Source organism: Castor canadensis, chromosome 7 (assembly GCF_047511655.1).
Source record: "Castor canadensis chromosome 7, mCasCan1.hap1v2, whole genome shotgun sequence".
NCBI lineage: Eukaryota > Metazoa > Chordata > Mammalia > Rodentia > Castoridae > Castor > Castor canadensis.
In genome coordinates, this window is record NC_133392.1 from 158,613,972 (window position 1) to 158,637,315 (window position 23,344).

At 41.6% G+C, this 23,344-nt stretch overlaps 1 protein-coding gene across 2 annotated transcripts in view; it reads left to right on the top strand.

The window, feature by feature from the left end:
* Positions 1-23,344, top strand: part of Dnajc11 (DnaJ heat shock protein family (Hsp40) member C11) — a 54,371-nt gene that overhangs the window by 2,972 nt on the left and 28,055 nt on the right. Inside the window, exons 2-5 of one of the 2 annotated variants that reach the window (XM_074081477.1) lie at positions 4,276-4,386; positions 13,945-14,074; positions 16,479-16,552; positions 19,891-19,992. In XM_074081477.1, the coding sequence (XP_073937578.1) occupies positions 13,987-14,074; positions 16,479-16,552; positions 19,891-19,992 (264 nt within the window). In that variant the 5' untranslated portion in view covers positions 4,276-4,386; positions 13,945-13,986. The remainder of the gene's footprint in view (positions 1-4,275; positions 4,387-13,944; positions 14,075-16,478; positions 16,553-19,890; positions 19,993-23,344) is intronic. The other variant, XM_020161913.2, reaches the window with a different exon arrangement.

Consider the following 23,344-nt stretch of genomic DNA (forward strand, 5'->3'; position numbering starts at 1 on the left):
CCTAAAATCTAACTCATCTGAGATTTTTGGGATGCTTTTCCAAAATTTATTTGGAGAAAATTCCTTAACAGTGAATCAGGAGTTCAAACCTCTCTGGCACACACACAAAAAAACAGTAATTCAGTGAGGAACCAGGGTTGTACAGTACTTGCTTAGCATGTGTAAGGCCCTGGGTTCAATGCTCAGCACAGCAAAAAAGAAAAGGAAAAAACAGTTAAGGCAGTGAGTAAGTCCTTAAACTTTTTATAGAATTTATAATTAACATAATTTAATGCTAAATATTGTCTGAGTCCTTATCAGTGTTATCTTTGAAAGAATTTCATTTTTATAGTGTCATTTGGCCATGTTTGTAGCCTGTTTTAAGATCTCTAGTCCCAGTTGATTTAGCCTTGAGCCAAACTCTTTTTTCAAGTTCTAAACACTTTTGAAAAAAACATAGTTGTTGGAAGATGGGCTGAAGTGCTTTCTTCCCGTGGCATGCCCATGCCGCATGATAAAATCTCTTTCTCTGCCCTTAAAGCACACACACGTACACACATGCAGACACACACAGACGCTACAGTTCTTAAGTAAAAGATAAAGCTATTATTAGGTAAAAAGTCTTCTCTTGCGACCCATGTTTGGAGGGTTCTGGGGTCTTCATCCTTCCAGAATGACCAGAAGTACACAAGTATCACATACCAAAAAAGGTTTCTTCAGCCTCACGCCTGTCATCCCAGCTATACAGGAGACTGAGATTGGGAGGATCATGGTTCCAGGCCAGCTGGCAAAAAAAAGTTCTCAAAACCCCATCTGAACAAATGGCTTGGTGTGGTGGTGTGTGTCTGTCATCCAAGCTACAAGGGAAGGTGTAAAAAAAGGATCTCTGACTAGGTTGCCTGGGGCAAAAAGCACGGCCCTGTTGAGAAAAGGGAGGGGAGAAAAGAGCTGGAGGTGTGGTTCAAGCAGTGGAGTCCCTGGCTAGCAAGCCCTGATTGCAAGCCCCAGCACTACAAAAAAAAAAAATTCCCCAACCTCCTAAATCTCTTCCTTTGGTACAGGTACTCAGGTCACAGCCACAGAGTTAAGCTAAGCATTTAAGTTTGTATTGCAAGTGGGACGAGAGGGCTAGAGCTCAGAGAAAGGTACTCTGGTCACTGAGTGCCCTTCAGAAGAGGAGGCAGCAAGACAATACCCACCCCCCAGGACAACTGAGCCACCTCCAGACACTGAGATGTAGATGAACCGGGTGTATACTCAGGTCCATGGAGGGCTGAGGTGGCATGAGTAGTCGCTCATTGCTATTTAACCTCACGGTGGGCATTAATCTAGTGAGGAGGGCGGTGGTCAGACAGGATCTCGAGGGTAGCCTTGAATTCTTGATCCTACTTAGTGTTGGGACTACAGGCATGAACCACCACACTCAACTTAATCTGGTCTAAATGATAGGACAGATGAGTCAGAAGGCCAGATTCTCTGAGTTTCCCATCTACTGCCTTATGTTCAAAATTTGGTATTTACAACAGTGACCCTGGTTAATGTGCATTGGGCATGTAGGGATAAGCCTGGTTGTCTACAACTAGAATTACCCACGTGATGAGTTCCTAGATATCTTGTACAATAAGAGACTGAGGAGCAAGAATCTCAGCCCATGCAGAAATTTACTGTGTGGGTAATCTTGAACAAGTCATGTAAGCTCTCAGAGGTAAGAGGACTATGCTTAAGTCATCAAGCTGGTAGAGAGAGGCAAGGCAGTTCTGTGTTCCGACCCCATTTTTACTCTGATGGAAGGTCAGGCCTCCATGCTAAGAGTTTAACCTTTCTGCCATAAGTAATAATAATGAATTAAGCACTTACTGTATTCTGGGTTGGCATGCGCTGGATATGTGTTGCTATATGATAAGGATGTACATCTATGCCTGATACCAATAGGTATTCAGTTAATACACTCCTTGGCCTGGGGACCAGCTCAGTGTAGAATCCTTACTTAGTAGGTGCAAGGCCCTTGGATTCCATCCCAGGAACCACAAGGAGAAAAGAAAAAAACATCGTGCCAGAATTTATGCTAAGAATTAAGTTATGAGTTTCCAAAACTACCTTTACTCTGTTTGTTCAAAATGCTGAGTGTTTTTTAAAGATGGAACTGTCTTTCTGAACTGTGCTTCCTGCAGAACCTACTTGGTGGTGGGCTAAGCATGGGAGGAGTTTGCAAGTTTAAGGATAATCCAGGAAACGATATATGAGGTAAAGAGTGAGTGGCTCCCACAGAGAGTTAGAAGCTGCCACTGTGAAGGGGCCAGGCCAAGAGAAAAGGAGAGAAGCATGGGGTGGTGGTGGTGGGTAGTCTTGCCTCTAGCAAGAACTGCCCAGCAGTTCAATGTCAAATTGGTGTAATTAGCAAATGAGGTTAAACTCAAAAATCTTCTTGTAGTGAACCCCTAGAGCAGTTACTACCTTCTTGCTTTGGACACTTCAAATAATTGCTTCTTGAGATCTTTATGCTTTTTTTTTTCTCTCTTAAAGACAGTACAATTGAAAGCTTTTCTGTTTGCTTTGAGTTCAGTACTAAAACAATACAGAAGAAAACATGGGATATGCAAACAACATGTCTTGATTGGCTGTGGAGCCGGGGTGTATACTTTTATTAAACCTTCGTTTTAATTTTACTTACTTATTTTATGTATATCTACCTTGTTCAAGTAAGGATTTAAGACAACTAACAGATGAATAAATAAAATAGCATATATTTTTAAAAGGGGGCACACATTTGTAAAAGACCACAATTGGGAGTAATGCTGCTTTATTGCCCCTATTATGTCACACACACCCTGATCCCACAAGGGCGGGTAGCTGGGTGGCCACAGTCTATGGGAACCACTCTGTATGTCACAAGTGTACAGTGAACCCTCCCTCATTTGCAGGAGACAGAAATTGTTCTGCAATAAAATGCCAAGCCAGTAGAGATCAGCTACAAGAAGTCTGTCCAAGTGGGCAGGGTGTAACATATGTACATGGAGGAGGGAAAATACAAGGTCAGGTTTTTAGGGGAAAATAAGCCAAACTGTTTTGTGAAGACAGGATCTGAACCATGCATTTTGATGGAACTCAAAAGCTCAAAAGGAGCACTGGAGCTTGATTGAAGAGTCCATGGCTGCTGGTCATCAGGGGCTTACACCTATAATCCTAGCTACTTTAGGGAGGTTGGGAGGGGAGGATTGTGGCTTGAGGCCAGCCTATGCAAGTAGTTTATGAGACCCCCATCTCCAGTGTAGCCACAGCTCAAGTAGTAGAGTGCTTGCTTTGTATGTGCAAAGCCTTGAGTTTAAACCCCAGTCCCAGCCAAAAAAAAGAAAAGAGACTATCCTTTTTGTTTACTATTGTGTTTCAAGGGCACCATATAAATATGTGAACATGACCAGGAAGATGAATGAAAACAAAGTTGTAATGTGATAGGAAAATATTTCCTAAGTCCTTGGAATGACCTCTAATGGGGAACCAGAATTTCGTGCTCTATCAGCAGAGGTCTGTGCCTCTGGACAGGATTCCACCCTGCCCCATAAACCTTAAAGTCACATGTATCTTGCCTGTTTGTTTGTTTGCCTAGAATTCTGTCATTGCTGATTGCCTAATCCTGTTTTTAACATTTGTATTGCCATCTTGGGTTGTTGCATTATGTGAGTTTTGCAAGTTTTTTTCTTAACTCTAAAGTAGCAGTCAAGGTTAACTAGAGCTTGCTTAAGTGTCAAAGGTTGTTTCTAGGTGCAGAAACTTAGAGTTGTTTAATCAGTCTCCTGTTCAGCTTTTCTGACTCATTTCCTGACTCAGGTCAGATTGCTTCTCTGCTAAACTCTCCTTTCCCATTTGAGGAGTCCTAAAATGGCTGCAGGAGGCAGATTTCCAAAATCATGTGAAATGTAGTGTGCCACCTGACCCCTGGCCTCAGCAAAATGGACAGCCAGATCTCAGGAATTTAAGAGGACATTTGAAAATGCTGTCACCTAGATCACCTCTGAACATTTGTTGATGATAATTCAACAGAGACCATGGCAGAATTTCAGAAGGGTCCGTGTGAAAACAAAACATAGCCTCTGGAGTCAGGGCTGGATTTGACCTTGTGGCAGCCTCATCGGGGCAGGTGACTAACTTCACCTCTCTGAACCTGTCCCTTCAGCCATAAAGTCCAGGTAGTTTTATTGTCCACAGGCAGTAAAGTAAGTGAGAATGTGTGTAAATGCTTACTATAACAACAGCCATATTGTTACTGTAAATACCAGTGCATGTTTATTGGTATTGCAGGTATACAAGTTAGTAAGGAGCTGGATGTGGTGTGCACATCTGTAATTCCAACACTCAGGAAGCTGGGACAGGAAGATCTTCAGTTCCAGGCCAGCCTGGAAGGGAATATCGGTGAGGTTATTTTATTAGCTAGAATCTGTACACATGAATTTGTGACACCTTTCACCATCTACAAACCTCCCTTGCTTCTGTGACACTGTCCTCCTTTTCTACCTTGCTAGTTGTGTATTCTCTGTCCTCAGATAAGTCCTTTTCTGGGGCTCATCCTCACATCCTTGGCTCTGTTTTAAGTCTGCTTTAGCCCTGCATCTCTTTCTGCCTCCTGGATGTTTGCCTAGGTCCTCAAGTTCACTTTCCCACAAGCCTGACCACCTTCCCTAACCCATACACTTGAGCCCTAAAACCTGGAATAATCTTTCTTTTCTTCTCCCAGTGTTCAGTAATTGTACCTCTTTCACCCATTCCTTATATTCAGGAGTCCTCTCAGGACTTCAGCCGACTCCAATTCCTTCATTTCTGTTCAGCTTCTTGGTCACCCTTGGCCCCCATATCCTCAACTTTGAATTCCTCCTGCTGTTTCCTTTAGGTTTCTCCAACTTCAGTTTTTGACTAAAGCCATATCAAATTAATACTAACAAATAGTACTAGGGACATTGTGGTGCTGAGGATTGAACCCAGGGTCTTGTGTATGCTAGGCACACGCTCTTCCACTAGCCCTGGGTTCTTTCTGTACCCAGAAACTGATCATGGTTTCTCTTGTTTTTTGAGGAAGGGTCAAACTTTGGCTCCATTTTTAAAGCCCCTCATAAAATCAGGTGTTTCATGTTTTCTGTCTCCTGTCTCTTCACCATTGTATCTCCTGCACAGTGCCACACACAGTTAAGTCCAGTCATGGCTGCTGAATGTGTTGGTCAGCCACACAGCATGTAAGATGGTGGTCCCATAAGATTCTATCAGCTATCTTAGTTTGTGATGTTTGCATGATATAATCGCCTTAATAGCATGCTTCTCAAAACATATCCCTGTTTTAAGCAGAATGTGACTGTACTTAACAAATGTTTGTTGATGAATGAGCAGATGGATGGATGTCCAAATTAATTTCCTGCCTACTTACACTCCTTTACTCTTGCCAGTATGCTCAGTGTTCTGTCTTTCTGTCCTCAACATGAGCCTGTTTCCTCTGGGTATTTTTTCCCCTGAAATGCCTCAGCCCTTCTCTGTACCCAAAGCAAATTAGAACTCACCTTTTGTGTTCCCCTTTTGATCTCTTTTCTTTGCATTCTCACTGCCCTGAAATTATTTCTGTACCATTCATGTTAGCATTTCTGTGTTAAATTGCTTAGTTAAATCTGTGTGTGTATGGGCTTTTAGGGAGAACCACATGCAGTTTATAATCTCCTTGAGGGCAGGGACCAGCTTGTGTTTCTTTTGTACTTCTGGTGGTGCCTAGAGCATGGCTGACATTCAGTGAACTTGCCAACTGAGGTAGTAGCTCTTGCTGGCACCCTGCTCACTTTGCACTTTACTTTGTGAGATGCCTGTGTCCTTGAGAAGTGCATATAGCAATCAGGTCATTCTGTAGGAACTATTATTGGAAGGAATTCCTGTTTTCAGTTTGGTGACTCTAAATTTTCTTTTATGAAAATTGTTTGACATGAGGTACACCAGGAAAAGAGCAAATTCAGATACACTCCCTGATGCTTGGGCATCAGAGTAGTGAGGCCTGGGAAGTCTCCGTGCAGTTCTGTGAGTATCGTGCTAGAAGATGAAGCAGTGACTTCCCTCGCTGGGCTGTTCTTTTCCATCCACAGCTACTGTCTTCCTCTTAGGTTTCTATACTGCAGTGGGGAAAGGTTGCCTGTTTATCTCTTTTGCACTAGCACTGGTAATGATGTTTGTAAAAGAAAACAAGTTTCCGATCGTCAGATATGTTTTTGTACAGTTGTTTTCTTTTGTGGCTTAAACAGAGCTGACAAACAGTAGACCACAGTAGATGTAGGTTAGTGTCCTACCCTAGGAAGTGTTCCATCCCAGATCAGCCAAGCAGAATGAGTTAGTTCATTGCACTGTTTGCTGTTGCAGGATGATTGCACATGCGCTGTTGGAGTCTGTTACCTGTTGAGGAGGAATCTCTTCCAAGGGAACTTATTCCCAGGTCCTCCAAATAACTTTCACATGTAAATGAAGAGAGGAAGGGGCTGTGTTGAGCAGGAAAAATGGCATCAGAATATGGTGGGGTTGTGTAGGAGAGGAGTTTTGTTGTGTAAACCCTCAGGCTGTGTAAAGTTGGAGCTTTTTCAAAATGAAGCAGGAAATGTTTTACCAGGTCCAGTTTTGGGGTTGCTGTTTAGTGCATGATGAGCGCTGGCTTAAGTCTCTTGCTGTAATCAGTCTACTGAAACGACACTGGATAATACTCAGCACCTTTCTTTCCATGACACAGCTCTTACTCAGCACAAAGCTTCCAGGCTGGCTTGGTGTTAATGAGCTCCAAAATCTGCTATTTCCTTTAACATATGTGACTACCAAGTATCATTTTTTATAAAGTACAGATTTTTATTAGCTGATGCAGTTTATTTCAGTCAATTGTGGAACATATGGACAGTAATGAATCCTCAGTTGTGGTAATTAGGCAAACTTCCCAAAATCCAGTAGAACACAGTTTGTGAAGACTTGCTGAAATTCAGCAATAGAGATAGAGCCTGGAAGTTTGAACTCGAAATCAGAGGCTTCAACAACACAAAATACCCAGTAGTTCTCCCACTGTGACAGCGAGGGGAGGTTTGAGGTCCTGTTGGGTTTTGCTCGTGTGATTTCATCAGTCTCCAAAGTATGGAACCAAGTAGGTTAACTATGGTAGTCCTAAGTGCACATTGGCTCTGCGCTTCCCTGGCATGTGGTAGGCCTGCACTCCCTGGACCCCCTGTGGTTGAATGAAACTATGCGACTAGATCCAGCTAGTGACATGGGGGTGCATGATGTGTGTCACTTCAGGCACATGTATTTTTGCCAGTGTGAGCCCAGGTTCTCATTGTCTTCCCTCTGCCTTGATAAGGGCAGTCGTTCCAAAGGGTGGCTGCTCTGTCAACCCAGATAAGGACATTGCCAGGCAGGGTCCTAGCAGACCTGAGGGGGACATGGGAAGTCAGGAAGACACCCACCTTTGGAATTTTTACGTTTGTTACTGCAGTATCATCTGGCCCAGCACTTCACAAGCGTTTTGGTGGCAGGATGCCTTTTGCATTTTTAAATTATTAAGGATTCCAAAGAGCTTCTATTTTCTGTGGCATTTAGCTTTGAATAGCCAATTCAGAATTATAACTGAATAATCAATAAAGTATTGTAAAAAAGACAAATATAGTGCCAGGCAGAGAGGTGTGCTCCTATAGTCCCAACACTTGGTTGGTTAGGAGGAAAAATATTTTTAACTTTGCATGCCTCAAAATATTCTTATATTCTGCCTTTGTATTGATAAATGGTTGCCTGAGTATAGAAATGTAGGTTCCATATTGTCAGCATCCTGGCCAACACTTGTTATTTTCCATTCTTTTTGGTAGTAACCATGCTAATGAAGATAAAGTGATAGCTCGTGGTTTTGGTTTGTATTTCCCTCAGGGCTCATGATGCTGGATATCTTTTCATGTACTTTGGGTGTCTATACATCTTTGTTTAAGGCCTTTGCCCATTTTTTAATTGGGTGATTGAATATTAATGTCTTGTCAAATACATGATTTGCAAGTATTTTCTCCCAGTCTGTGGGTTGCCTTTTTACTGTTGATAGTGTCCTTTGAGATGCAAACATTTTAATTTTTGTCAGTTCTAATTTGTCTGCTTTTTTCCTTTTCCTGTGTTGTTGGTGTTATACACAAGAAGTCATGGCCAGATCCAATGTTATAAAGCTCTTCCCTGTGTTTCCTTCTAAGCATTTTATAGTTTTAGCTCTGATGTTTAGATCTTTGACCCATTTTAAGTTAATTTTCATATATGATGCCAGGTAAAAGTCCACCCACCCCTTTCACATTTGTTGAAAGGACTTGTCTTTCCCTCCATTGAATGATTTTGTTATTCTTGTCAAAATTCGTTTGACCATATATATAAGGATTTATTTCTGGACTCTGTACTCCACTGATTTATGTCTGTCTTTATGCTAGTGCCACACTCTTTTAATTATGATAGCTTTGTATTAAGATTTGAAATAAGGAAGTGTGGGTCATCCAACTTTGTTCTTTTTGTATGATACTGGGATTTGAACTCAGAACCTTGTGCTTTCTAGGCAGGTGCTCTACCACTTGAGCCACATCCCTCAGCCCTTTTTATTTTGGTTATTTTTCAAATAAGGCCTCTCATGTCCAGGCTGGCCTGGGCCATGATCCTCTTGTTTATGCTTCCTGCATAGTTGGGATGGCAAGCACATGGGTCTCGTTGACTTTTTGCCAGGACTGGCCTCAAACTGTGATCCTCCAGATCTTTGCCTCCCAAGTAGCGAGGATTATAGTTGTAAGCCACGGCACCTGGCTTAGATTAGTTCTTCTTCAAGATTGTTTTGGCCCTTTGGAGTCTCCTTATAATTCCTTATGAGTTCAAAGGTACTTCTGTGTCACACCCATAATCCTAGCTCCTTAGGAGGTTAGATCAAGAGGATCATGGTTTGAGGCCAGTCCAGACAAATAGTTCACAAGACCCCATCTCCAGAATAACCAGAGAAAATGGACTAGAGGTGTGGCTCAAGCAGTAAAGTGCTTGCTTTACAAGCACAAAACTCTGAGCTCAAACCCCAGTCCCACAAAAAAAAAATCCTGGCTTTTCCAGTTTTGCAAAAAACACCATTGGGAGATCGTGATGAATCTACACATTGCTCTGTGTAATTGAAGCATTTTAGGCCTTGCAGTCCATGAACGTGGGATAGTTTACTATTTACTTATCCCACTTTCTTTTTCCAGTGATTCACTTAACATACAAACATGCAAGTGATTTTTGTAGATTAACTTTGTGTCTACTTTCCAAAATTTGCAGGTTTTTTTGTTCTGACACAGAACAAAAAAACTTTGTCCTGGCAGGATTTTTTGTGTTTCTGTATATTATCGTTAGAGTATACTATGCATGAGTAAATATTATCTAGAACGTAGGTGGTTTTACTTCTTTTATTTCTATATCTTCCTTTCCAATTTGGATGACTTTCTTTCTTTTTTTTTTTTTTTCAGTAATGGGGTTTAAATTCAGGGCCTGTACCTTGAGCCACTCCACCATCCCTTTTTTGTGATGGGTTTTTTCGAGATAGGGTCTCAAGAACTATTTACCCAGGCTGGCTTTGATCTGTGTTCCTCCTGATCTCTGCCTCCTGAGTAGCTAGGATTATAGGCGGGAGCCACTGGTGCCCTACTAGGCTTTCTTTGCTTTTCTTTTTTTTTTTAATTGCCTAATTGGTCTGGCTAGGACTTACAGTACTATATTGAATAGAAATGGCAAAACCAGGCATCCATGCCTTGTTCCTCATTTCAGAGATTTTAGTCTTTCACTGAGAATGATATTGACTGCAAATTGTTCACAAATGAAAAAATTGTGTTGAGATAATTTCCTTTATTTACTAGTTTCTTGCATGTTTTTAATCATGAAGGACTGCATACTTGAACGTGTGCTTTTCCTGCATCAATTAGTATGATCACATGGGTTTTAAATTTCACTCTGTTAACATGATGTATTACACTGATTTATTTTCCTGTGTTGACCTGTCATTGCATTTCAAGAATAATCCCATGTGGTCATGTTGTGTAATACTTTTATTATGCTGCTGAATTTTGTTTGCTAGCATTTTCTTGAGGATTTTTGCATTATCATTCATGACAGGTATTTATCTCTTGCGATGTCTTTGGCTCAGGCACCGGGGTAATATTGACCTACCTCATAGAATGAGTATTCTCTTCTCTTCAATGTTTGGAAAAGTTTGAGAAGGATTGGTATTAGTTCTTTTTTAAATACTTGGCAAAATCACTAGTGAAGTCAAAAAGTCAAGGGTTTTCTTTGTCAGAAAATTTTGATTTCTAATTCAATCTCCTTATAAGCTATTTGGATTTCCTGTTTCTTTCTGATTTCCTCTTGGGAAGTACTTTGTTCTTTTTCTAATTCCTTGTGTTAATCTGTTTTCTGTTAATATAGCAAAATGCTTGAGGCTAGGTAATTTATAAAGAAAAGAGGTTTGAAAGGCTTAACAACATGGTACCAGCTTCCACATGAGTCTGGTGAAAGCCTTATGGTGAATGGATCACAGTAACTGGAGCATGTGCAGAGGGAGATCATGGGGAGTTAGAGCACACTGGGGTGCTATGGGAGCTGTTTAATGTCTTCTGAGGACATAGTCCAGTAACATAAAGAATCCCCCCACAGACACACCTAAACCATATCCAAACTATAGTGTTTCTTAAGTTGTAAAATTGGGCTGTTGATTTGATGTCTTTCTTGCTGCTGCTGCTGTTCTGTGGTGCTAGAGATGAAAACCAAGGCCATGCATGCTAAGCATACTGTGTGACACTGAGCTGCATCCTCAGCACTCTTGTTTTGGTTTTTTTGTTTTTGTTTTTGTTTTTTTTATAGCTATAAACATCTGCTTTAACACTGAAGTTTTGGTCTTCATTTGTCTCAAAGTATTTTCTAGTTCCCCTTGTGATTTCTTCTTTGATCCATTGATTGTTTACGAGTGTGCTGTTTAATTTCCGCAAATCTCTGGGTTTTCTGGTCTGCTCTAATCAATTCCTAACATCCTGCTGTGCAGTAAGCATAGTATTTTGTATGATGTTGTCTTTTAAGACCTACTGAGACCTAACACCGTCTGTCCAGTGAGATTGCAGCCAGATGACTAAGCTGATAAGACTTAGACCTACAGTATGAAACAGCTTCTAATTTTCTTGTAGAAATTTAGAAACAAGTATGTAACTTTAGGCATCCTTCTTAATGATAGCTCATTACATTTTCAAATGATATCAGTATTTTTATGATAGTAAAAGAGGTTATCATGTATGAAGTATCGAACCTGTGGCCTTGGCTGTTCAGCTGTGATGAAAGGCCCACTCTAACCTTTTACTGAATGTGACATCTATTAAAAATGGAACTTCTCATTTCCATTTCTTAGTCAATAACACACTAAGCCATTTATTGCTGTGATGAAAGGAGGTCTCGCAAACTAGATTCTGTTCCCCAGACATCTAGTTTAATTTTAGTAACCAGGAAATAGCATTGTAACCTAGAGTCAGTCAAATCCATCTAATCCTGTACTTAGAACTTTTGTAAGATACAAGAAAAAGCCTCTAAAATTTATAAGAAGAAAACAAATTTGTAATTGTTGCTTAGGAAAGAACAAGCCCCTTATATCATTGCTTGAGTTGAACTATCAGGAGAAGACAAATTTATTCTCCCATTCACTGTTTGTGTGCTTTTAAACCTGCAGTGCGGTCTGGTGCCATGTTGGTAGGTGTGGCGAGAAGTGCCTTGCATCATTTGTGTGGTCAGGGAACAGGCCTACTGGGAAGAAGACCAAGGAGAAAACAAAGAGCTGGAAACATTGAGGCCCATCTTTTCTAGGGAACCTGGCATAGCTAATGAAATAGAATATGCATAAGAAAAGTACCCTAAGCTCAGAGCTCAGTAAATGTCTGGACCAGAAAACTCAATTGCCCAGAGTCACAAAGTTTGGAAGTAACAGACCTGGCATACAAACACAGGCCATTTGACTCCAGAGCCTGTGTTTTCAACCACTAAAATGGAAGGTTGGTGTATAGTCACAGAGTAAATCACACCGATAACCAGGAGAGGGAAGGGAAAGGCAGTCAGCTAAAAATTGCTTGATAGTCATGATAAAAGCGAGAGCACACAAGGGAGGGGTGAGGATAGGTAAGACACCTAAAAAACTAGCTAGCATTTGTTGCCCTTAACGCAGAGAAACTAAAGCAGATACCTTAAAGCAACTGAGGCCAATAGGAGAAGGGGAACAGGTACTAGAGAAAAGGTTAGATCAAAAAGAATTAACCTAGAAGGTAACACCCACGCACAGGAAATCAATGTGAGTCAATGCCCTGTATAGCTATCCTTATCTCAACCAGCAAAACCCCTTGTTCCTTCCTATTATTGCTTATACTCTCTCTACAACAAAATTAGAGATAAGGGCAAAATAGTTTCTGCTGGGTATTGAGGGGGGGAGCGGGAGGGGGCGGAGTGGGTGGTAAGGGAGGGGGTGGGGGCAGGGGGGAGAAATGAACCAAGCCTTGTATGCACATATGAATAATAAAAGAAAAATGAAAAAAAAAATTGCTTGATAGTGTTATTCCCAATGGCTTCCCCAAAAAAAAGATGGAACAGAGATTAGGGGTGGCAGGGGGCAGAAGTCCATCTAATTCTAGGAGGCAGAGGGACGCTCAGTCTTAGGATCCTTGACCCTGTTCGGATGGAGCAGTTAATGGAAAGCTTCAAGAGGCTCCTGATTTAAGGCAGCATTCTGGGCAGATGTGCCTCTATCTAGCAGGCGGTGGAGCTCTCTGCATCCTGGTGTGCAGGGCCAGCTGCATGGCTCAGGTCTAGCTGATGGTTTTCTGAATAACAGAACCATGTCAGGCTGGAGCTGGAAGGCTCTCGGAGGTCAGCCTCCTAGCCCCTGCTTGGGAGGTGAGGAGGGCACAGCCTCTTCTCTCCAGGTTTGACCAACAAGGCCAGCACTAGAATCAGAAACAACTTCCCACAGACAGACCCAGGGGCTAGCCAGATAGACTGGACAGCATTCTTAGGGCTTCTTTGGGACTCTGGATGAGAGCTTCTCTGTGACTGTGAGGAGGCCAAAGAGAAAGATTGTCGTCATGACCCTTGCTGTCCCCACTCTGCATGGCTGAAACACCCTGAGTAGGTTGTGCTCTTTGTGTCATCTGTGCTGTTAGTGCAGGGCCCTCAGAGTATCCTCCCAGGAGAATTGAGAGTGGTCCTAGGAAGGAGCCCTCTGGGTTGAGGGACTTTATTAACATCTGAGTTATTGAAGGTTAGGAAAGCATGTCTGCCACTTGTAGAATTAGAGGCTGAATTAGAAGTGTATATTAGTTTTACAGTTTTGTCTTTGGTTTCAAGAATTATGTATTAAACCTTCTTTGTCAAAAGCTGATTAAGGGCTTGAGGTGTGGCTCAAGTGGTGGAGCATCTGCCTAACAGGTGCAAGGCCCCTGAGTTCAAACCTCAGGATCACCACACACACACAAAAATAAGGATTATAAATAAATAAATACGTACATAAGTAAGCTCCCTAAATGGATGTCATTTCTGTCTAATGGCATGTTTTCTTTCCAAACATATTCTCTGTTGTGATTTCCTTCAAATAACTTGGATTAAGGAGTAAGCAGGTCTCTGAGGCACTTGAGTTTCATCTCAGAGTGTGGTATGCCAGGGTAGGCAGGAGCTTTCATTCCATCTGATAGCAGCGTTCCCAGCCAAACACAGTCACTCTTGCTGTAATAATTGATCACTTTATTTAACTGTGGAAAAGAAGCCTTATTAAGGTAAGAAGGCATATAACCTCATTGTACCCTGTACACAGAGAGCAAACATGTTGAAATGTGGCTGACCCATCTCAAGGCTGATTCTGGAAATGATAATGTTTAAGCACAATTGATTGTTCTCTAATTGAATTTTTTTTCTTTTTAGGCCTCTTCTGAAGAGCTGAAAGCTGCCTACCGGAGGTTGTGTATGCTTTACCACCCAGACAAGCACAGAGACCCAGAGCTCAAATCACAAGCGGAACGACAGTTTAACCTTGTTCACCAGGCTTATGAAGGTCGGTGCAGGCCTCGGCTTCACTGGACCACCCTCAGCCCACATAGTCGATTTTTAAGAGCCCTGGTTTGTAGAGGATGGAGAAAGAGTCCTTAGAGGAGTATAAAAGAGGTAGTTAGTTCAGTACTTTTTACTGACAGGGTCCTTTGAAAGGGTGGTATTCTGCTTTGAAAATCAATATGTGTCTAGTAAGTAGAAAATGAGGGTCCAGGTGAAGTAATAATGCAGCAGGGTCTGAATTGCAGGGAACTACTCAAGTTCTAAATCCTTTACCATTTTCTAAAGGGAACTTGTGGAGGGAAGAGGCTGATTGGTGCCAGGAAACCTTCTTTGTTCTCTTTTCTGCTACAGGGCATTTTTTTTCATCTGAAAGTGATTTTATTGGTTCTGTGGCATTCAGTTAAAGAAAGGTTCTAACAAAAGAGAGAAAATGATGTTAAGAAGGCTAATGAGAAATAGAACCGAGTAATTCAGAATTTTGTATCTTATGTATAACAGAAAGAAAAATTTGTGATATAATGGGAACAGTGTTTCTCTGAGATGATGAAACTGGAAATAGATAGTGGTGATGGCCACACAACATTGTGAGCGTACCTGATGCTACTAAGTCAGATGCTTTAAAATGGTAAATTTTATGTTACCTATATTTTACCACAATTTAAAAAATAAAAACTAAAATTATATTAAATCATTCCTTAATATATATCAAGTAAAATAAGTTATTCCAGAACCCTTTAGTTATCTGCTCCCTAATTAGAGACCAAAAAAATAGATAATGTGTTTCTGTACAAAATAACAAAGACTTCACACAATAGCATATGGTGTATTTCAATTTATAGTTTTACCAAGAAGTTAAGTTCTAATGACGAGTAAAAATCAGGCTGTGGTGTGTGATAAATGTGAGCAGTGGACACTTTGGACTCTATACATGATGGTTGTGACCCAAAACCTGTCTTGTTTTCATACTGCTGCCTCAATTATCCATGAGCTTGCTTGTATTGTTTGGGAGACTGGGTGACGAGCTAACAGAAAAACCTACCAGTGCTTGTGAAAATGCTGCAGCACACCTGGATCCTATGTTTGGCCTACAGGGAGATGAGAGTAAAATAGTGAATAGATACTTCCTTATTAAGTCCTAGAGATTAGCTCAAGAAATCTGGGCTCCCATGCTTTCTACTGGTCAGTTTTTCTTTCTTCCCCATTAGATTTGCCTATGAATAGACTCAAATTTACATAGTTGTTTTTTTTTTTAATTAGGCCTAAAAATATATGGGAATTCTCAGGGGAGAAAAGATGCAGAGATCCCAAGCAGAACGTGGCATAGGAAAGGAGGGAGTAACAACTGTCAGCTTCACTAATGTTCAAGCTTAGTTTGAGTAGCCTTTGAATAGCTCTCACCTTTGCTGAGGAATCTGATTCTGATGTCCTTTAGGTGATGTGGCCAACAACACTGAGGTCTTTTTAAGTGGTTTACAATGCATGAGGGAAAAAGGTTATGAGACAAGGAGGAATTGGTGTAGTGTGTCCATTTTCTCCACCTTCCATCTCTGCACCTTTGACAGAGGTTCTAGCAGAGCATCCAGAGGGTCACGACCTCTGTGGTCTATCAGAATTCCTATCAAGAGGACCCTGGGGAGAATTTGCTATTTTGTTATTGTTGATTAACTTACATATCTAATAATTCTTTTGTTTTAGTTTGGGTTTTTTTGGTGGTACTGAAGTTTGAACTCAGGGCCTTACACTTGCTGGGTAGGCGCTCTGCCACTTGAACTACTCCACCAGACTGAATTTTCCATTTTCAGTGAAAACAAGTGGCAGTTACTGGTTCAGATGACCTTGTACTGTGAATCTGGATTTGCTGCACCTTTCTTTAAAACACAAACAGCTTAAGAAATGTGGATGTTTCGGTTTGTCCATTCACAAAAAAACAAATGAATAAGTAAAAAACATTAGAAATAAAGAGGACCAGTGCACCAAAACAATGTAGACTGTCTTAGAGGTTAGTAACACTCTCTAGAGTAAATAATAAATCACATTTCTCATCAGAAACAGAAATCAACTCTGTCAATCCAGTATACTGTATACACCAAGGCAGAAAAAGACCAAATTGTTTTAAAAACAGCCGTCCATTGGTGACAGCCTGCTTCGTGGTTCACCTTGTATACTTTGCCCCTACCGTTAAGAGAAGCTCAGGCTCTGGGAAAATCCAACTTTTCTCATCTGTAACCTCCTTTAAACATATCCTAGGTTGGATGGGAAAAGTAATTAGGAGGAAAGACATGAGGGAAGTGAAAATGGTCTCTAGGAGATGGACTTACCCAATGACATTGTTGCCAATGTTTTTAGAAAGAACTGATGACAGGCGGACTTCATACTTTGTGAACCTGTTTGATTTTTAATTGCAGTGCTTAGCGACCCCCAAACCAGAGCCATCTATGATATATATGGGAAGAGAGGACTGGAAATGGAAGGATGGGAGGTAAGAGAAACTGCATTTAATGTCCCTAAAAAGCCATTAACACAACTACAGAACACCCCCCCAAAATACACAACCCTATGACCTGCGGTAAAATGTTTGACACTAGAGGCCCCTTCCTTGCCTTTTATTTGAGTTTCGGAGGTTGAATTCTAGAGCTGGCCTTGTCGCTTTGAACTCTGGAACTTGGGCAAGTCCATAGTCTGGCTTGTCTTTGGCTTTGTAACCTGTGGAAAGAAGAGGAAGAAGAGTGACAGTACCAGTGATGTTTAGCCCAGTGGGCAGAGAGCTGATGGGAGATGACTGCCTCAAGGAGGCAGTTCTGCTACACATTGTCCCTTTTTTTCTCCCTCCCTCCCTTCACCATCTGTGCCTCTCTCTTCACCTTCATTAAGAATACTGCATTTAGGAAATGTTTCTGCTATGAACAAAATGGAAGCAGAAAAAAAAAATGAGTACTAGATCACATTGTTTATAATCCAGTTGTAATGCACCATGATACTAGAATTTTGTCAATATTAGGGAGCAAAACTAACTATATACAAACATCTATGAAGCAGGTTACCCTAGGCAACTGTGTGAGAACAGTCACTAAAGTTCACATGCCTGATTCTGGTAGCAGAGCTGTAAGCAAATTATTTGGTTGCTTTGTGCTTCCATGTTACCTGAAAAATAAAGATGTGAGAATCAAGTAGAAAAAGGAGCACGAAAGTTAGTTGTAAAACTTGAAATTGCTATTACTTAATTTCATTAAAGAAACTTGGTTCTAGATGGGCACAGGTGGCTCACACCTGTAATCCTAGCTACTTAGGAGGCTGAGATTGGGAATATCGTGTTTTGAGACCAGCCCAGGCAAATAGATCATGATACCCCATCTCCAAAATAACCAGAGCAAAATGGACTAGAGACATGGCCTAAGTGGTAGAGAGCCTGCTTTGCAAGTCCAAACCCCAATCCCACAAAAAAAAAAAAAGAAAAGAAAAAACTTGATTCTAATGTCCACAAAATTTTAAAAGGCTGTTGTTAGTTAATAACATCAAATTGACTCTTGAGTTAGATTTCCCTTCAAGTTCTTTTAGTGTTTAATCTCAAGCACATGTGCCTGTCTCTTCTGATTTTAGCATGGACGCCTAAAGGCCTAAGGATGTAGAGTGGAAGAGAAGCAAAATAGGTTTAAGTCTCCTTTTCCTCCTGCTTGATGTTGGTGGCCTGTGTGCCACATTCCACCTGTAGCCATGTTTTGATTGTCCCAAACAGTGAATTATGGTTGCTAACACATTTAAAGCACAAGAGGTTTTGTGTCAATAACCAGTCTTCTGTCCTCTCTTAAAGCACCAGATGATTAATGACACTGAACCTGAACTCCCCCAGGAGGCAATAATCTGTTAAGTCCTAGGAGAGCTATACCCTTTAGACTGAGCTGTGCCCTTTGTCTCAGTCCCCGCCACTCCCTATTGTGTTTTGTCAGTCCCTCCACTCCTCTACAGGCCCTGCCTGCCTCCAGTAGGCTGTTGGTTTATGGCCTGTGGTTTGATGGAAGTAGTAGTGGCTCATGCCCACATTAGTTCATGTAACTCAGTAATAAATCTAATAGCTTAGCGTTTTTTATCAAAAAAAAAATTAGAATCCTATTGTATTTATTAAATTTTTCATCACATTTTATCCATCACTTTAAAGTTCCCTTGTTTTCTATTTGGTTGTGGTTTTGTTTTTATCTACAGTTTTTATTAACATACATTAGTTGTACAGGGGTCTTTCATTACGACATTTACATATGTGCTTACAATGTATCTTGATTAGATTTACCCCCTCCATCATTCTCTCTCATCCCCTCTCTCCTGTTTGTTTAAGCAGGGTTGGCTACATGTTTTCAAGGCTGCCGTCAGTGTCACTGAAAGCTGTGGGCCCCTGTTCCATAGTCCTCCTTCACGGTCTAGGGTTTTAGTTCCCAGTAACATTATTCCAATTCTTTCCCCATTTCAAATGTAGACAAAGCACACACACAGCAGTGATAGTAAAAGTGCACAGGCAGCCATAGGTGATATATGGACAGACTTTATATTCATATTGTTAATGAACTATTTTTGGAAACAAAGTTCTCATGGGGTAGAATTGACTTTTTTTCAAACTGATACTAAGCCTTCACTTAGTATCATATAAAAATGCCTTCCAGGAAGACTAAGTGAAGACACCAGCGCAGATATTTACAGTGCTTAACAAGTACAGTAGGAAAGTGTCGCTCATCCTCCGTTCAGAAAGGAGGAGACTCCCTGAACTCTAGCGTGTTCCTTCAGGAACTGCTATAGCTGGATGGTTTGTTTTATAGCCTTCACTCCAGGGAGGATGCCCTGTTCGTTTCATTGTGTTGTTCGTGTTTGCAGACTATTAGGATTTGCTAGTTGCTGAAGGGTGTCCATTTACCACCTATTTATTATGCTGAGCGTACGGGCTGGTGAAGGATGCAGGGCATCATTGGTGTCCTGACTGTCTGAAACACCTTTAATCCAAAGATCTCAAAGCACTCTGCAGAAGTAGAAATCATTCAGCCCCAGTTGTAGTGTCACTTCCATTTAATGGTGGATGCTGGGGGTAAAATTGGAGCTTTTTTAACTTGCATAAAACATTGGCCTTGTTTTTGGTCATTTTCTTTAAAACCTTCATGAGACTGTCATTCTCTGGTAGGATTCAGAAGAATGGGATGTAATCATTCCCAACTTGTAAATTCACCCATGTTAGTTCTTGGAGTTGGTTAGCAGTGTTCCTGCAAATACCTTCCTTGAAAACAAAATTCATCTTTTCTTCAGAAAGGAGAGAATCTGACTTTGAACTGTGAATGCTTTTTTTGTGTTTTACAGTGCTAGGATTTGAACTCAGGGCCTACACCTTGAGCCACTCCATCAGCCCTTTTTTGTGATGGGGTTTTTTCAAGATAGGGTTTCATGAACTATTTGTCCACAGCTGGCTTCGAACTACGATCCTCCTGATCTTTGCCTCCTGAGTAGCTAGGGTTACAAGTGTGAGCCACCAGCGCCCAGCTTGAATTGTGAATGCTTTTGAACTGTGAGCAGCATTGACTATGGTAATGGCAGTCAAGTGGAGTAGAAACCACATAACTCAGCTCACCTGCAAATAGTACTTTCAGATGTTAGATTACATTTGGAGTTGCATCCTTTGGTCTGGGTCAGCTGCAGTTTGCAATCCCTCAACATCTGCTGGGGTCCAAGGAGCAAGGCAAGTCCACCCGCCAGGCAACTTGTGCACACCAGATGAGCGTGTTCAGCTCTTCATGTGTCTTCCTTACTTCCAGGTCCTCAGGTGTTTCTCTTGACTCTTACCTGCAGGTTGTGGAGAGAAGGAGAACTCCAGCTGAGATCAGAGAAGAGTTTGAGCGACTGCAGAGAGAACGGGAAGAGAGGAGACTGCAGCAGCGAACCAACCCCAAGGTAGCCAGCGCCGTTTTAGGGAGGACCAGTTGAAAGTTTTACTGCTAAAGCCAGTTCAAAAATGATTAAATGGGGGACATTTTTAAAGTAATAACATACAAAATTGGGCGAATCAAAACCTCACTTATTTTATCTCAAAGTGACACCTTTTTGGAAGGTAGCTATCAGCAGAGCTGCTGCTGGTGACCTGGAGGCAAGCATTTCAGCTCACAGGAAGGAAGACAAGATCAATCCCCAGGTTTTCCCAGAAGCCGGGATTTCCCAAGCAGAAACTCAGGCTAGCTCCTAAGGCCTTCTCTTCCAACTATGCCTCCTAAATCCCTAGGTATTTAGTCAAAGTTTCTTGTATATTAGGTAGGATGTGAGGATCATTTCCAAAATTCGTTGAGCAGGGGCTTCTGCATTCTTTGCCCCAGAACATCAGTGTCATGACCACCAGTTACCAGGTTATCTAAGGTGACCTAAGTCCTTAGTACAATTTGAATTGTTTAACCCAGTGACACTACAGAGTCAGAGTTACTTTTCAGTCCCTTGTCCAATATCTTTTCCATCCATTTGCTGGGGAGATTGTTCTGAATGTGTGCCCCAGCCAGGTGGCAAGTATCTTAGTAAGTTTGAGATGCCAGTCATCCAGGATGGCTAATTGATTGTGGCCAACTGTGTTGAATAAGAGGACTCAACAGCTGGGCCCTATCAGTGTGGCCAGGATGGCCCAGCAGACAGCCTGTATCTGTCGTGATAGGAGCTAGTAGCCTCCCCAGCCCTTTCATTACCTCTTCTCAAAGGTTCCCATAATCTGTGTCAATTCAGCAGTGTTGTTGGAAGAAGAGAGAAAGCCATGTAAAGTAATATGCATCATTATTTTTCTTTAAATCTTCTAAAAAGAACAATGCCCAGTTTACACTGAGCATGAACCTCTGATAACATAAGAACCTCTGATCAAATTCATTCTAAAAGGTTTTATGGTTTTTTTGTTTGTTTTGCAATACTAGGGTTTAAACTTGGGACTTAGCCCTTAAGCCATTCCACCAGTCCTTTTTTGTGTTGGATATTTTTGAGATAGGTTCTCTTGAACTTATTTGCCCAGGCTGGCTTCAAACCTTGATTGTCCTGATCTCTGCCATCTAAGTAGCTAGGATTACAGGCGTGAGGCACCTGCACCCCGTATTCTAGAAGTTTTTAGAAGACCCTTAGAGCACCGTGGCTCTAAGATCTCAAGATCTGGATTCATATTCTGCCTTCCAGTCTGTTTGGTCAGCTTGCTCCTCCGGCCTCAGCCCACTTTCTCCCATGTGATACGGGAGATTTTCCAGAGGCCCACCATGCAGAGTTAAGTCTTTGGGCCACACAGTACCTAGTTCTCACTGTCTCTTGTTTTCTGCCTTTACTTTGCCCTGTGGAAATGAAAGTTCTATGTCTGTATTTCCTGTTGGAAAACACCAAACCCAGTTGCTGCTGGGGTCCCAGTGCCTCCAGGCCCTCCACAGTGAGCTTGTGTGGGGGAAGGAATTGGTAGCTGGACAGGCCATGGGTTTGTTGAACAGGACTGCTAATGCTGGAATCTGACTGACCACCTCCCCATCCTCCCTCCATGTTTGACTCTTTGTTTTATTTGTAGAACCCATCCACATTACTCACCTTTTAGAGACTGAGATCATATGCCACACAGTGGAGCTGGGCACATGTGCTGTGTTTACTTCATATTGTTTACTTTGATTCCTTCTTTTTTTAATGCCCATAAATCTCTCTGTGGACAGCAGCCATCTCAAGCTTCTTTAGAAGACCAGGCTCCGGCAACTCTTCTGACTGCTGCCTTGGTCATGGACTTGTTTGGATCCTTGTGCAGCAGAAGGTTCAGTTAGGAGTGCTTGGAGGCCTTAACTGGTGCCTCTTTTTGACCCTGTGACAAAATTGTTTCATGGAGATTGTTACATTGTTTCCTGGCGCATTCCATTCTTTCCATATTACACAGGTTGATATGAATTCCTTTCTGATTTTAGAAAGGCTCTATTATCAGTGCGGTTCACAAAATAGCTTAGAAACATAACTCAGCTTTATCAGAAAAAAAATTCTAATAGTACATCAAGGAAGATATATAACCATAAAAATATTTTAAAATCCCAACGTGTTCTCATAAAGATAGATGAGTACATTGCTCACTTGTTTTTAAAGAATTTTTTTAGATTGTTTTTGGTTGCCATGGGTAATGATTACACCCATCTGAATGAGCCTGTGGTTATGACTTCAGTCTGTTCTGTGAAAGTGATTCTGATATCATAAAACTGGCTCCACTTGGCTGCAGGAGAAAAGCCATTTGAACCCATATGTTTGTTGTGCTCGTGGCAGGAAAGGGCAATTTACCATATGCAGAAATAGGATGCTACTAAAGTGGGGATGCTGTCATATAGGAGAGGGGACTGGGCCTGGCTGATCAGTCTGGAACTGCTGTAATGAAGGACAGATAAAAAGCTGCTTGTCCTTAAGTATCAGTTGGGGGGCTGCTCCACCCACCGTGTCTGCATGATCACCTACCCACCAGATTTCAGAATTCAAGACCAGTGCTGTGGGGCTGGCAGGGCAGGCCGTGCGGGTGGGCCAGGCAGTTCTTGAATTTGGTTTGAGTTTGAGCCTCCATGGGATTGGAAAGTACAGGTTCTGACTTTCATCTCAGGTAAAAGATACTGTGAAAGCTGTCATCCCCACAGCCATCCTGAGTTCATCAGTGACAAAATGGCAAATTTCACTATGCCTCTTGTTGCCTCTTTTGGGGGAATTTTCAGTTACTGTTGATTTTGCATTTGTCAGAAATTTCTCATGCTATCCTTATGGCCAGATACAGAAATACAAACATAAAAATAATTCGGATGCATTAATGAGTTTGAGTGTGATGCACAGTGTGGAAGTTGGAGTGGTTCATTCCTGGCTGGATGAACAACTGACTGCTCAGAGATTGACTTCCTGCCTGTGGGAGGAAGACTACTCATGGAGCAAGCTCTGTTAGTGAGGTGCTTATTACATCCACAGGTGACCCCCAGGCAGAAGGACAAAACCAACATCCAAAAAACTACAAAATAAAATTTAAACCTGGGCGACAGTCATCCTAGCCACTTGGGAGGCTGCAATTGGGAGGATCATGGTTTGAGGCCCGCCTGGGCAAATAGCTGGAGAGATTCCCCATCTCCAAAATAACCAGAGCAAAATGGACTGGAGGTGTGACTCAAGCAGTAGAGTACCTGCTTTGCAAGCGCAAAGCCCTGAGTTTAAACCCCAGTTCCACCAAATTAATTAATTAAAATAAATAAAAACATATAAATAAAATTTAATGTGGGTAAATGTGCTAGCCTAGAAAAAC